Genomic DNA, 16,397 nt, shown 5'->3' with positions numbered 1-16,397 from the left:
CGGAAGGCTTGTATCATGTGGACGCACCGACAATTTTCTTGTCATTACTTAGAATTCCTCATTGGGGGGCAGAAACTACGCACTATAGCTTTAATGACCAACACTTGAAATGCCAAGTTGATCATAATCACATTAAGCACGTGTTTCACTTGCTTAATACTGGCTTAATAGTTACTAGTTACTTTCTGTCACATGAAAATGGGAAACTACTGGTATTTATTAAGAAGGACTACAGCTGCTACACAGCCCATCTAATGTGGATGATAACAGTTGCAAAGCTGGGAGTCAGCACCACATGTGCTAGACAGAGACAATACAAAACAATTAGACACTGTCCTAATACTTTCTGGCGATATTATATGCACAGTGGCAAGTAATGGGAGATAAAAAAATGTTTTGTATATGTTTGTATTTCAGTCATCCATAGTGGAGTGGTAGACTGGATTTAAACCCAGGGCTCTGCATCTTATGCATATTGACAACCTAAGCTACCAGGACACCTCAAAGGGAAGTAGGATTTTGGCTAGTTGTGTAATTGGCAGTGTGAACTCTGGTTCCAAAATGGCTGTGTGGATATGGTGCACAGCGTTACTGTTATATTCTTTTTATGCACAGACACACATTCCATCCATTCCACTTGGTTGACATGGCATGCATCCCGCTACCGCAGGCCTTGTGAAACAAGTATATTTGGGCAAAAACTGGAAACCCTGGAAAAAAGATAAAAGTCAAATTTCTTTTATAGAGAGAAAAGCATTTGTGAGAAAGGACAATCTCTCTGGCTGAGCAAGCTGACTAATGAGTAAAAATGCCACCAACACCCCAAACATTAATCAGCTCTTGGAGAAGAATGCCTACACGAGGAAGGGAGCAAGCCTGACATCTAGTGGCCATGTGTTGCATTCCCAGAGCCTGGGAAATTGACTAAAGGCAAGTCAGAAAATGGGGCCAAAACAAATAGATAAAAGTCAGAAAATTCAAGTCAATCCAAAATCTGCTTTATAGATTTCCAATGTCCTAAATCTCTTAACTACTACTAAAAGCACTTTAAGTGGTGGCAATACATGCAGCATAAGGGCAGTGGCCAATCAAAGCGCATCTGTCGTGGCGACGGTTGAAGCAGACTTCTTACAAAATCATCTTCTCTTTGTTTGCCTGCTTGGTCAGGCTCTCCAACAGACTATTGTCATCCTTATCTGCAAGACATCACATACAGAGATATAAATAATGAATCAGGCAAAGGGAAATAAAAATCATTTGGGGTATTAAACCATCCTTCCACTCCTCTCCCTCTGAAAACCTACCAAATATCACCAAGTTGCAGGAGCACTTGGCCGTCCCCAGAGGGTTCTCCAGCACCAATGTGTATTCTCCGCTGTCTTTAGCTCCACAGGTGGGGATGACCAGTGTGCACACTCCGTTGGCTGTGCTATGCCAAAACCGAGGGGAGTCAGAGATCTTCGATTCCCCCTTATACCAGCAGGCCTATTCAGGGGAATTGTCAATATTATTATTAGGGCTGTGTTCGATTGAAGAAATTCTTAGTCGACTAACACTCATTCAAATGTATCGACTAATCGATTAGTTGATTTCATCGACAGATCTGTAAATCTGAGTTTCTCCGCAAAGAGTCATGCAAAAGGATGCATAAAGTGAATAAGATGATGCCTCCTTTGCATATTTAAACACAACATTTCAGAAAACGTGTAATACAACAAATAATTGCCTTAATGAAAGTAATCAAAGTAGGTTTCACGGTGATATCTATTAGGTAAAATGTCAACCCTTAATTCTTGTGTTTACCAGAGATGTGCTCGTACGTTTCTTGGAAATAAGTCATTCAGCATGAAAAAAGCATCAAACATGACTAATCGACTAAAGAAATCTAAGTTGACTAACCCCACAGTCACATTAGCTACAAAAGACAGCGACATGCACTCGCTTGTGGGTGCTCCTGGGCGTGCCTAGCCTACTCCTGGTTGCTTGGCAACAGTAAACAGAAATTCTCCGGTGCTACCTTCAAGCACGTCTTAAAAGTTACTTCAGAGGTATTGTTAAGTCACAAGAACGATGTTTTTGGATTTAAAAGTATTTATTTCTCGATAAAAGTAACAAAATATATGAGATAAAATGCCAAACTTATCAGATATATACAGAAATACGATGTCCTGAAGCGTTTTCCGCAGTCTTGAATTATTTTCTTCGACTCGAGCCACTGACATAGGTCACGCTGCCCTCACGCTCCGATTGGCAGTCGCTTTGTCGCATCGCTCATCATTTGCATAAAATAGACTTCTTGTCTATTTCGGCCCCGCCTTGCTCGTGGCAGCGGCGAGCTCGTCGCTTGTCGCTGGCAAACGGCCACTCCCATTGAAAATGAATGGCAGCCTGTCGCTTTGTCTCTGTCTCTTGTAGCTAATGTGACTGTGGGGTCAGACCAAAACGACAGATCAAGTCGACTAATCGACTAAGAGGGAGCAGCCCTAATTATTATTATTTTACGGGGCCTGGGAATGATATCAACAGCAAAGAAGGTACACACAAATATTCCAATTATTAACGCGCAAATGTTTCAGGTACTGTAGATACACCACACTGATATCAGTAGCGATGTATTTCATACCTGTGGCGTTGGCATGCCCTGATAGGCACAGCTCATGGTGCAGTCATGGCCTCTGCGAACAGCGTGGTCCTTCAGTGGCAGCAGGAACGTCGGTTTCACCTGACGTGGCTTTGAGGCATATTCCTTCAAACGAAGGCTTCTGATGCACTCTAAGACACAGACGCACAAACACGTAAATATGCACATAGAGAAACAAACACAAGCAAGTTAGTATTAATTCGACATGCTGATCGTATTTGTATAACTCAAATAGTGTGTTGCTGAAATCCAATGTCTTCCCTTCTGACCTTTCTCCTTGGCCATGATGAGAGGTTCTTTCGAGTCCAAAGGATCACTGTCTCCGAAAGAGTTGTGCGCAACGACTCGGAAGTAGTACTTTCTCCCTGGAAGCAGTCCCGTGACGGTGTACTTGCTGCTGAAGACACGCTCGGCCACAGTGAACCAGGAGGCAGTGCTGGCGTCCCGTTTGAGGATGATGTAATGCGCTCCCTCGTCGTCGTCGTCATCAGCCAGGTCTGGGGTGTGATCCCACTGCAGGGTCACCGTGCCCGGAACCTCCTCTTCCAAGCCGAGGTTCTTCGGGGGTCGAGGAAAGTCTGAGGGATGGCGGTAAGTACGGAAGGAGGTTGATGAGGAGGAGAAATATCTGATTTAGGCCAAAGCCAACACCTAGATGATTTGAAATATCACTCTGGGAGTTTCCACAACCCCATGGAAGCTGCTTTGGAAATGTAACCCCTGATATATACTTTGAGAGACTACATTTTGAGACAATTATTGTTGATAAATGTAAAAAAATAGACCCTTAGATGCACATATAATGGAGGCTTTGTCACTTACCCGTAACCCTGACAGTGACATCATAGTGAGCCTCTCCATTGTCGTTCTTCAGGTGTACACGGTAGGTGCCAGAGTCAGATCGCTGAGAAGTGGAAATGAGGAACTGGGAGTGATTCTGGCTATTGGTGATGACTTCCCGTCCTGCAGTGATGATGCCATCCTTGAACCAGGTTACCACTGGGGTAGGTGAAGCCTGTAAGGGTGAAGAAGGGAAGGATTGAAGAGTAAGAATTCATTGTGGCTCAAAGGAACATTGCTAAATTCTGAGTAGATCATTAATATTATTGCAATTTATTTATATAGCGCTTTTTGCAACACTCAAAGACACTTTGCAGCTGTTAAAAGGAAATACACTTCGCTTTTTGCTCGCAGGTTTCTCTATAGAGCTCCCCTACAGCTTCGGAATAGATATTTGGCCGCTCCTATGTTTACTTGTGTCTGCCGTTTCCTCTTTCTCTGTTCCTCCAACAATGCTTTCCTAGCTTTCTGCTTCTTTTTAGCCGGCTCAGCCATGACGATAGTGTGCAAAACTCCCATCGCTACCTTGCTAGCCGGTTCCTGAACGGACGTATGTGTGCAGTGCTGTGAAGCAATTCGTTACATCACGAGACCTGATATCACGAGATACTTCCTGACGCTGAGGCCGGGCAACTCGCCAGCCTAAAGTTGCAAGGGTGTTTTTTCCGCTCAAAGGCGCTAGGGGGGAGCGAGACGACCACCATTCAACTCCAAAAAAGTCATATAACCATTCCAATGACTCTGAAGCTGTTCAGTTACGGTAAATTAAGCTAAAAAAAATAAATAAAACCTGCATAGTTCCCCTTTAAAAGCAGCTCTAAAAAGGTGAGTTTTGACTTGTGATTTTAACATGGACAGATTGGTGAGTTCCAGAGGGAGTCTTACAGTGAAGCCGAGGTGAAGGCAAAGTGCCGATCCGGCTCGGACCACCATCTGGTTCTTCAGCTTCCCCTGGAGATCAAACCTAGGTGCCACTGTATGGGGAATAATTACAAAACTTGAAAAAGAAGAGGAAAAAATAAAAGGAGACTACAAGAGAATGCAGTCAGTCATATTACCAGGTGGAGGCATGGCCAGTACACCCTCCAACAGCTCAGTTGGCTCCCCCACACCTCCTTCATTAACAGCCCGGATGCGGAAGTGGTACTTTTTCCGCTCTTGAAGTCCTCCAACATTGAAGGCAGTAACAGCGATGGGGATCTTGGTGGCCTTCGTCCACTCTTTAGCATCTTCGGGGCGAACCTCTAGGATGTAACCCGAGGGCTCGTCTCCCTGCTCTGGAGGAGTCCACCTCAGAGAAACGGAGGAGTTTGTGGAATCAGACACACACAGGTTCCTCACCAGACCAGGAGCTCCTTCAAGAGAAAAAAAAAAGGCAGCATTTATAGACGTTAGATAGTCCAGATAATATAGATACAGAGAGGGAAATGAAGGAGGCAGAGAAGGACTCACTTGTTGGGTCTTTGGCCAGGACAGCATTAGAAATGGTGCTGGCGCTGCCTGCTCCAGCCCTTTTACACTGGTGACTCTGAACTCATACTCCACATCATCCACCAGCCCTTCCACCATGACTTTTGTATCTAAAAAAAAAAAAAAGTTTGCAAGTTTAATACATGAAATGCAACCAAAAACAGAGGATGTTAATACTGTCAATAATACAGAAACACGAAAACCACACAGGTTCAATGTATACTAATGACTACTTGATTTGATACATGTTAAACACTGTATCCTTACTCAGGAATGTCTGTACTAAAAATGTGTAAGCAAAAGACTATGTCAAAATCTATAGCAACTAGATCTGGCAATTAAATAGCTAATAGATAGCTTGATAGTCTGACCTGTGAGCAGCTCCTTGTTGACCTGTAACCACATGTTACTCCCCTTCTTCCTCCTCTCCAGGACGTAGCCCAGAACCGGAGCTCCCCCGTCGTGGGTTGGAGGTGTCCAGCTCACTGTCATGGAGTCCTTGGTTATGTTAGACACCTGGGGCTGGGACGCTGTGCCTGGAGGCTCTGGGTAGGGGCGTTCAAACAGGAGAAGTGATGACACGATCGTTTGAATGGCTGTTAATAATGATGAGAACAATGGCGGTGACACTTCTCTCTAACTCCCGATGTTTTGAGAGATGATTTTGGTCGATGGCATTCGTATATAAAACTAGCGCTCACCCACGGGCTCTCCAGCGCGCACCTCCTCTGTCTCGAGAGGGTCGCTCATTCCCTCCGCGTTGACAGCCCTGATGCGATACTGGTACGCCTGGCCCTCCACCACTTTGTCGTCGCTGAAGATGATGGTACTGCTGTCTACTTCGCCAACCCTGGTCCACGACTTCTTACCTGCCGCGCGGCGTTCAATCACAAAGCTGGTCACTTGCTTACCCCCATTGTCCCGCGGAGCCTTCCACTTCATTTTGACAATCTTTCCTGATAGCTCGAGGAACTCTACTTTCCCTTGTGGAGGCTTAGGATGGTCTGGGGAGATTGTGGCGAAACACGCGTTTAAGTATTTCAAATCTGCGTTAGAGCAAAACCTTTGTTGCCAAATATGCCACCCACCAATCACATTGAGGTGCAGGTTGGCAACAGCAGTGCCACAGTCACTCTTCAGACGGAGCATAATTGCCCCGCTGTCTTCTCGCACACATCTAGTAAACAGGCAAATTGAGAGGAAATGTTTGAGAAATGTGTATCTACAGCATGTGTATTTTCATTCGTGTGGGACCTTTTGAAAAGATCATAAAATATCGGAGTGGATGACGCCCCTCTCTGCTCACCCACCTGCTGAGCACCAGCGAGGTGCCGTCAGCTGTCCTCTCCACCTTGTTCCTCTCATCCTCCATGACCTCCACGCCGTCTTTGTACCAGGTGATCTTGGGAGGCGGTTTGCCTTTGAAGGGGATCTTAATGGTGGCTGTCTGGCCTGCCTTCACAGTCACAGGTCGGGCCCCCAACAAGTCCAGCACAGAGGAATCCATTTCTGGAGGGTCTGGGAAAAAGGGTTAGTCTAGATTGGGATGTTATTTTGATGGGTGTTTTTATTTCCATTTCATTATGGTTTTAATGAGTTTCAATTTGGTAGCATTAAAGGTGCAGTAAGCGATGCTGCCCAAAGATTGTTGATATTTGAACTCAACCTCAGCCTGTTGCTGATTGGCTGGAACAGTGTTTTGTGGCTTGTGCACTCCTTTTTTTTGTTTGTTTTCCATTTACACAGCCAGGGCTCTGTATTAACACCGGATTTTTTTTCAGCACACAGAAAATAGAGAGCTAGGGGAACCTGAGGTAGCCTGGTCCTACTAGACTGTCGTACATTTCATTTGTACAGAGAGTCTGACCACTCTCCATCGACAAGTGTTAACTTCCTTGAAGGCGGGTACTCTGTTGAAGTTTAAAACTATTGGATCTGCCCAGAGCCACTCTGGATCTGCCGTAACCAATCGCTAACGTTTGGTCGTGACGTATGTAAGGCGCATGTGCAGCAAGAGGGGAGACCGACAACTATGGGCTTATATTTAGCATTAGCACAAAAAAAAACTTCTTCACCACTAACGGAGCGAGCTGGAAAATCTAACTTTTCCCGAACCCCATGGGGGGGAGGGCCACAACATCATGGCCACCAATAAAACTCAGCAAAGATTGTTCTCGCTCAGGCTTTAACTTCTGGATATTCGGCGGCGTAGCCACAACGGACCGAATGGCTTCGCTCGCATCTTTCTAGCGCACGTCCTCAACGTCACTCCCTCTGTTCGCTGATTGGACCGCCAAATATTTGGCCGGAGAAAACACAAGAATATACCGCAAACCCAGACGGAATACTGAAGGGAAATGAAAATTGAGCGGAAGTACGTAGGAGGGCAGAGCCAGGCTAAACCTGAGGAGATATTCACTGAATTTGACAAAAAAAGTGTTTTGGAATAACATCCTTAACTATACCTTTAATGTGAAGGATTTGAAAATGTCGGATTTTGGCGACTCCCAGTGGTAGTATCAAAAAAGACACTGTCTGGATTCAAACACACAGTGTCTGTCTCCATGACAGTGGCAGGGAGCTTGTTCCAGTGAGTCTCTGTCCCACCTGTGAATACATACTCAAATATAAACACACCTGCAATAGTGAGGACAGCTTCGCTCTCAGCCCCCTTGGCTCTGAAGGTGTACTTGCCCTCATGAGTATCAGTCACACCAGAGAAGATCAGCTTGTGAACGGCTCCCTGTTTGACCACCTGAACCCCCCACAGCTCCGAAACCTGTCAAATGTAACACGTACTGTATATTAGGTTTTAATGAAACATAAAATGACCCCAAAACAGAAGCGGCTGTGGGTTATAGAACTTAATAGATAAAACGTTTAAATAATGTCGCAAATGACTTGATCAAAATGGTGATGATATCAAAGGTTTCAAAAGCTGTTTGACTATGGTATTAAGGTTGTGTATCACTTTAACACGATCAAGAATCTACACTTGTGCTGGCAGCTCTGTGAGGCTGTATGTTATGTTAGCACCCTAACAATGTCATTACGATTCATCCTCTGGGCACCAAGGACATCTGTACCAAATTTCATGGAAACCTATCCAATAGCTGTTGAGATATTTAAGTCTGGACCAAAGGGGTGTACTGACAGAACAACATTGCCATAAGTAGAGCTACACTACTGCCAAGTGTTTGCATGACATTAATGTATGAGAGAGTAAGAACCAAAGATTTGCCACGTTAATTGACAGGGTGCATTTGAGGACTTACATTAGGACTCCAACTAGGGCTGGGCGATATGAAGAAAATCAAATATCACAATATTTTTGACCAAATACCTCGATATCATATTGTGACGAAATTGTAGGGTTGACAAATGGTGCTTTCACAAAATATTTATACAATGAGATTCATGATAAATAATCATCAATAAGGTGGATATAATGATTAAGTGGGTAAAGGCAAATAATAGAACAGCTAGAACAGTCTGGTAAGTTCTGAAAATGACATCACTTTCCTGTTATGTAGCCTTAAAAAAAACAGTAGAAGACAAATGTTATGTCATATTATGACATTACGATATCCAAAATCTAAGACAACATCTAGTCCAATATAACAATATCGATATATAATATCGATATATTGCCTAGCCCCAACTCCAACCCTTTCCCATCTCGTATCATCTCTTACCTCCACTCCATCTTTCAGCCACACTCCGCCGACCTTCTCATCGTCAAGAACAACGCACAGCTCTGCAGGGGAGCCTGTAGGACACTGAGCATCTGACATACTACTCTTCACTGAGGCAAAACGCTCTGACAACACACAAAGAAAAACTGCTTATTTAGAGTCTTATGTGTGTTCCAACATTTGGACCTTGAACACTGATGCTGAAACAAACTCCAGATGGACAGAAATCATTTACCGTCCACGGTCAGATAGGCAGAAGTGACATATTCGTTAGCGTCATTGTCCTGAGTGCAGATGACAGAGTACTCTCCCTCGTCTGTCAGCTCACAGTCCTCGATGATAACCTCTGCCCTCTTTCCCTCGCGCATGAAGATGTAGCGACGACTCGCTGTGATATCACACCCGTCTTTCAGCCAGCGAATGTGCACGTCCTTGGAGCTCGTCTCACACTCCAGGCGAGCCTTGCCTCTCTCCTGCACACGGACGTTCTTGAAGTGGCTGGTAAACTTGATGGGAATCCCTTGAGAAAAGTGAAATAGAGTATCTTTGAGGGTTCATTTGGCCTTTACTAGCATACTTCACTTTAACCTTTTTGGCGATGTCAGTACTATAAACACGTGCAGAATGAGTTCAATCACACTCCAAAATGAAAATAGGATTATAGGGTGAAGGGAATTGAATTTTGTACCCACTTATTAGGTTTGTTCTTTATATTAAGTCCCAACACATACAGCAGACCTTCCTTATAAACTTATAGTTAAAGAACAAGAAATATGGAGTATATTCATGAGTAACTGTAATTAACACAACCTAAATTACTATGCTTCTGTTCCTGCAACCCCAGAGGACAGCCACATGTCCTTGTTAAGACATTTACATGCCCCAGCTTGCACCTTGGGCAAGTAAGCATCTTGTTAGACACAGCCGTAATAAATGAGCTTGTTGTGAGGAGGGATTTGGTTGGATTACTTTCAACTCAGCACTAGGAGCAAGGATTTATTATGCTACCCATACGTCTTCATTCGGATGATAGAGGGAAGATGATGTTGTTTAGCATAGCCTATGAGGGAACGAAGCCTCTAATCTCGGGGGGGGGGGGGAGAAGAAGGCAGTAATTGCTCATCTCTACTGAGTCCGAAGGGAGAAGTTTGTTTCCTTAGAAATGCTAGCTTCACTAAAAACAGGAAGACACAGCCCCTTTGGGGAAAAACAAAACATAACAAAGCATAACAAAAAAGTTGTTTTTTTTATGGGGTAGGTGCCTATAAAATACTGTTATCCGTACGTTCAATGAAAAGTGGCACGGTGGCAGTGAGGTCTCCGATGTTGATGGTGTAGTCTCCAGTGTCGCTGACTTTCACATCCTTAATCTTCAAGGTGTAGGTCAGACCATCCTCAGACAGGGATACGTCGAACTTTTCATCTCTTTTTACTTCCTTTCCTTTTACCTGCCAAAGTACAAACACTTCTAGGAAAACAATTTCCATATTCCTTTCATGTGTGTCCACCATTACCTAGATGCCAAAAAGTCCTAGAAATGTTCCTCAAGAGCAAATTCTTAAATCTCATCCTAGATGGGATATTATATGCTTATGTAAAAGTGTATTTAAGTCTTTCGGTGTGTCTTGTTGAGTCACAGACAAACCTTCCAGATGAGGGGCGCATCTGTCTTCTTAGAGAGACGGATCTCAAACGTGGCGGTCTGGCGCTCTGTCACTTTCTTGGGCTTGAAGTCAGACAGGAATTTCAGAGGTTCATCTGAAGGAGAGAAAAAGGCGTTCTAATCAAAAAAGCGTATGAACCAAATCATATAAACACCTCGCTGAAAAGAATTCCATGCCAAATAATAGGATTTGTAAGCTACAAAACATGTCTGGCGCTGTGAAATGTGGGTGTTGAGAGAAATATGAGACGACTAAGAAAGCCCCTAACTGAGAAAACCATCGCTGTCTGGGGAAAAAAAAAAAAATTGTTCATTTTGACTATTTATGTCTTGTAGATTGAATGACCGATGGGAGAAAGCATGCACATATGGCAGTTATGCTCACATAAAACTTGTCACTATCTGTTAAGTGAATAAAAAGAGAATGTGACACTGAGAGTAGGTTACGCAGTCAATGATGCCATTGTCTCTCTGAGCTATGAGCAGTGGGAAGGACTTCGGTCTCATTCTGCACTTGCCTATGACGGTAAGCCTGGCTGACAGTCTCTTGTCTGCGACCTGCAGAGTGTAGGTGCCCGTGTCACTGAGGCTCACGCTAGAAATGCACAGCATGTGCTTGGTTCCCATCTGTTTCACTTCGTATTTCCCATGAGAGTACTGGACCCGCAGCAGCTCTGCGCCCTGAATCATAAGCAAAATGCCTAGACGAGGGGAGAACTCGCGTAACAGAAACACCCATATATGTGCAGACTTTGAAACACAACAAGCAGACACATCTGTTTTTGTTTTTTTTTTTTACCAGAAACCACTGCATCCTGATGTTTGGATCCTTCAGTTCCAGGATGGTGTCGAAGACGATGCTGGTGCCAGCTGTGGCAGTGATGTCCTCCAGGGGCTTCAGCACACGCACCATCTGGAAAAATATCAAATGATCAAATACTTATTTATACATAAACACACCGCAAAAAAATGTCTTCACAGTATTTGACTTGAGTGTTGCTATGCGAAATACCTTTGTTGCCATGGCTGTGCTGTGTGACATTACACTTTCCCCCCCCTCCATTTTCCATTCTGCTCTATTTTAAGCTGTTTTTCATATCACATCAAAAACCCTTTCTTTCTTATGTGATTCTGTGGTTACGTGAACAAGCTCTCTGTATGACAGGCCCACCTCCACCTCCACTTGCTTCTTCATCTCCTTCAGCTTCTTGAGGATGCCTCTGAAGTCGGTGAAGCCGTGCTCGGCGCAGATCCTCTCGTAGTCCTTCTTGTCAGCTCCCGCAAGGATCTTTAGCATCTCCTCCTCTGTAGGTGGCCTCTTCTCCTCTCTCTTCTCCACACTGCTGCACAAGGAGGAAACAATTGTGCATGTGTGTTTACATGCACATACAAAAGTTTATGCCAGCCTTGTGTGTGTGTGTGTGTGTGTGTGTGTGTGTGTATATGTATGTATGTCTAAAAATATGTCTGACAGTATGCATGTGTGCGATGACAGCTCAAAAGCATCTTCCTCTGCCCCTGCGGCAACACTGATACACATTGCAGCTCTTTAGATCTCATCCTGTATATATTTCTGGATGCATGCAACAACAACAAAAAGGATCTGGGGGTGGATCAGAGAAAGCTCCATCACACCATGACAGGTTTTAGGAGTGTCAGGGCTAGTATTAGGCAACGGGCTTCTGTTCCTACCGTTTCTTCAGCATCTTTTTAAAGTCCAACGCTGGATCTGCAAACAAAGACAGACTTTCTTAACCTGAGTAAAAACAAAAACTAAAAAAACAGCTCGTAAACTTTGCTGAAAGCTCCTAAATAATATAATAATAATAATCAAGACTAAGAAAGGTTCACCCAGTGTATTATATGAAACGGCTCGACTCACTCTCCGTAACAGTGAGGGATATAGAGTAGGCGGCTTCTCCGTGCTTGTTGGAGGCAATGCACTTGTAGACATCCGCATCCTCCAGGGCGAGGTTTTTGATCTGAAGTGGAGGTATTTACAAGTTACATGAAATTAATGAAAATGACATGCTTGTTGCTTACTGTAAGACTTCGTCTAAAACTGTCATACTGTCATCGTCCAGGCACATTAAATCCCACTGCAGTACTTATGTGGAGCTGGAGGAGGCAGTGCCATGCTGGGAATACCCAGTAAACATTTAGTGTCGCAACTTAACAGTCATCCCTCAACAGAGAAACAGATGGCAAGGGGAGATGCATATGTCAGCACCCACAAGTTAATTGCTTTATAATAGCTATTTAAGCTTCACTTAAGCTTCCCGGCTGGTTCAGAGAAAGTGCTAAATCCACTCCAGAGTGTTTATAGATAAAAGGATCAGAGAGAGTTTTTTTTTTCTTTCTATCTACTTTTCCTTATGATGCATGGTGTACCGTCTGAGCTGACAGAATCACAATGGCAGAGCCCTTTGGCTTAATGACAGGCTGGACAGAGCCGCTGTCACAATCTGTTTTGGTCACATTCACCTTTTATGCATTTTGACTATACTGTATCTTGGTAAATGCATTCAGATTTAAGTGCATGTGGAGGAGAAATGCTTGATCACAGTGTTACTCCAATCACACTCTCATTTTAGAAAAATGAATGGTATCTTTGGGTAGATGTGATGGATTTGTCATAAAAATCGAGTGTATTGATACATGCAAAAGTACATACTATTTATGGTGTCACATGACTGAAATAATACAAACACTCAATTTCTAAAATATTTGATATTAGTCATTGTGCAGTTATATTAAACAACACAATGGAGGAAAAACAAAACGGTTCAACCTTTTGATATATCACTGAAAATTAAAGAGACTCTATCAGAGTTGGATATAGATCTGATTCAACACAAACCCTACATTTTGTAGAGGACTATTGTCCTTTTGTGAGATGCTGTGAGCTAGTTACAGTGACGGACCTTGAGTATGTGCTGATTGTTTATGTCGTCATAGAAAGATTTAGTGGCATCAGACAGTGGGCACCCGCTGGCTCGTTCCCAGTTAACACTAGGCTGGGGATTCCCCGTCACCTTAGCTTTGAACACAGCATTGTCACCTATGAAAGACAGATCAGACAGATCAGGTTAATGCATGTTATCTGCTCGGGAATACTGAGCTGCAGACTCACTACTGTTAATTATTTTTAACAAACATGAAATCAATTCTAATTGGGGCAATGAGAATGAATGTTTAGTATACATGAGCTCAATTGCCCCTGTGTGGCCTTTTCCTGTTTCACCTTTGAGAACAGTGAGTTTAAGGTCAGCACATGAATGCTAATGCTAATGCTACTCCGCAGCGTTCTGCATATTGTGACTATTGAGGCCTCTTGATCTATAATTCATGGGTAGAGCCTGGGTGAGTAGGGCTCAGACACCTACACTTTATGCAGAACAGGCACTAGTATTCAGCAGAATTATTTTTTTTTACCGTGGCGGTCATGAGCATCATACAAACTCCATCACTGTCTTTTAGCTTTGTAAGGTAGAGTATATTTAAATTACCTTTATCCAAAAAGGCAAATGGTTGTCTAAAGTTTACAAATAGCAGCAAATCTTTACTTCCCAGTGGAGTTTAGCTTGTGTCATCTGGAGTTTCTAGGCAAACTGTGGGTAAGGAGCTAAAATTAGCTTTTTATAGTGCTCTCATTGTCTCAAGGGCCCACAGTTGTTTATAAGTGCGATGTGAAGAGAGATATAAGGGGATGATAAGGGCATTCCTTGAAATTTCAAGGTGCAGTTCACCTCACCCTCTTGGGCCGTGATGGGGCGCAGCTTCTCCTCAAAATCTGGGACAGACTCTCCCTTGGGTAGGTGAAGGGATTTCTGCACCTGGCTGCAGGACTCCACCACAGCAGAGGTTTTACACTGAACCCCAGAGTGCTCTGAGGGAGCATGAAGGACATCCACATTATTATTATCATGTACAAACTGCACTAGCTAGAGCTGCCTCACTTGCAAATGTGATACTATCATTATGACTTTCAGTGTTTTTTCGTTGCACTGTAGTACAGAATAAAATGTATTTCATTTAGCTTTATTGTTGGTCTGCATTTGGCCAGGAGCTTAAAATCAGCCGTGATGCCTCATAAGTATAAAAAAAAAAAAAGTACACAGTGGAACGGGTAAGAAATGCCAGTTAAAGCTACTATTTTAACCATCTTATATTCATCAATTATGACACGTTTGCTTATTGTAGTGATGACTCTGATAGAGGGTTCTTCGTGTCATGTCTTAGAATTAGAAATGTTACATTAATAAAGCATGGCAGGTTGGGAAGAAGACGATCTTGGTGGACGATTCCTACCTTCCATGGTCCTCGACAAGCCCTGACAGACTTTTCGCAGCTTGGTGGAGCTCATGGAGGAGGTAAAAGTGGAGGAGGTGGATGAGGAGGACATTTGCATAGCTGACATCTGCCTCGCCTGACCCATATGCTGCTCCATCTGCTCCATTCTGCCCCCAGCGGCCTGAGGGAGCTCTGTTGCCATGATGATGACGTTAAGGTGTTGCCGATGCGTGCCTGGTTGTGACAAGGCACAATTAGAGATGTGGAATGATAGTTTTGGCAGGAAATACTCATTTGACTCCTAATTCCACTGGGTCTTGTTGTGTATAACAGCTTTTAGTCCTGATGTTCTCCAGTTAAAAAGGGACCAGAGGGACATAGGACAGTCCTAACCATCCTCTCTAAATTCACGTACTGATACAGCTAATAGCCTATAGATTACTCAGATAGCAAAGGAGAATGTTCAGAGCAGACATTGTGTGTAGGCCTACTTGCATGTGTAAGTATGTGTATGCTGGAGTGTTTGCGTGCAAGTGCAATGTGTTGAACACAGGTCTTCGCTCTGTCTTGGTGGTAATTGGGTTTTTGTTTCCAAAAGCCAGCACCAGAAATGATTGAAACTCCCCTCCCTTTCCTCTGCTCGCCCCGTGCCCTTTCCTTTCTTATCATAGTCCTTTGCTTTTGCCAGGCTCGTACAAAGATACAATTAATTAGTGTTTGTATCACTGATGAAATGTGCTCTTTTTCTCGTACTTTGAATTTAAATTCCTTTTTCATGCCCAATCTGCATTTCTTCATTCTGTGTGTATGTGTGTGTGTGTGTGTGTAAGCTGTGCATTGGTGTGTATGTGCATCTTTGCCTGCAAATGATGGATCCACTTTACCAGTGGCTGACGGAAGAAGATTACACACATTACAACTGTTCAAAGATAAGCGCAAGCCAGTGTCAAGCTCCATCTATTCTTCTAATTAAAATGTATCACTCACTGTACCTACTGATGGAATTTCAATACACAAAAGAAACTCACATAAAGCTCAGCACGCAACATCATGTCTATATTTGTGAGCCCGTATCAAAATATATGTTAATAATTGTTTATTTTTTTCAGCAACAGCCTGGTTTTAGGAAATAAATGTGACTTCACAAGCCAAAGGAACAATTATCCACAAGATTAGTCTCTGAAGGGAAAATGTAAATTGTGCTTCCTGCAGCAAATACACTACATGTTGACGTTAGTGAACTAACTAGTTCCTTAAGCGTTGATACCTACCGAAGGAAGTTGTTTTTATGCGACCGCAGCTGACTCTTTGATGGTATGGCTCTACAGTCTGAGCAGTAGCAAGTGACTGGAAGCTACAAAGTGCTGGTTCCTGTCTCACTGTAAGTGGAACACAAGAACATCTCTTTTTCCTCCCTACCTCTCCGCCTCTTTGTTCAGTGTCCTTGATCTCTCTCTCTCTCTCTCTCTCTCTCTCTCTCTCTCTCTCTCTCTCAAAGCATACAGCACAGCAAATTGTAAAAATATATATTTTTTTACTCCCCCCTTGGCTCTATTATTTCAGAAAAAGACACACAGCCAACCAAACTTACTTGTTACAGCAAAGTCGTTGTTTTTTCACAGATTTAGTCTGCACCCCAGGTTCAACTGCTAGCCCAAATGTCGCCTCTTATGATGTTCCCAACCCATACACTGCTCCAGTCTCAGTAGGTTCCTGACAGCTCGGCCTCCGATGCCTTCTTGGTTCCTTTTTAGCGGATGAGCCAAGGCCGAAGCACTCATCTTAAACACCTGCT

General features: G+C 43.5%; 1 protein-coding gene across 1 annotated transcript; it reads right to left on the bottom strand.

Moving 5' to 3' along the window:
- Nucleotides 1-1,081: 1,081 nt before the first annotated feature.
- On the bottom strand, nucleotides 1,082-16,334 carry LOC120563475 (immunoglobulin superfamily member 22-like). Its single transcript, XM_039807649.1, is given in 28 exon segments — nucleotides 1,082-1,196; nucleotides 1,305-1,485; nucleotides 2,624-2,772; nucleotides 2,911-3,219; nucleotides 3,464-3,656; nucleotides 4,367-4,455; nucleotides 4,540-4,836; nucleotides 4,934-4,996; nucleotides 4,999-5,061; nucleotides 5,323-5,496; nucleotides 5,653-5,955; nucleotides 6,040-6,128; nucleotides 6,262-6,469; nucleotides 7,589-7,730; nucleotides 8,647-8,771; nucleotides 8,882-9,166; nucleotides 9,932-10,094; nucleotides 10,292-10,404; nucleotides 10,828-10,990; nucleotides 11,109-11,222; nucleotides 11,481-11,652; nucleotides 12,002-12,038; nucleotides 12,192-12,291; nucleotides 13,234-13,370; nucleotides 14,064-14,198; nucleotides 14,621-14,836; nucleotides 15,874-15,981; nucleotides 16,194-16,334. Coding segments are annotated over 28 exon segments (4,197 nt in total). The 5' UTR covers nucleotides 16,195-16,334; the 3' UTR covers nucleotides 1,082-1,128.
- Between the last annotated feature and the right edge of the window lie 63 nt (nucleotides 16,335-16,397).

The sequence above is a fragment of the Perca fluviatilis genome, chromosome 8, assembly GCF_010015445.1.
Source record: "Perca fluviatilis chromosome 8, GENO_Pfluv_1.0, whole genome shotgun sequence".
Lineage (NCBI taxonomy): Eukaryota > Metazoa > Chordata > Actinopteri > Perciformes > Percidae > Perca > Perca fluviatilis.
This window is presented reverse-complemented; position numbering and strand designations above follow the sequence as displayed.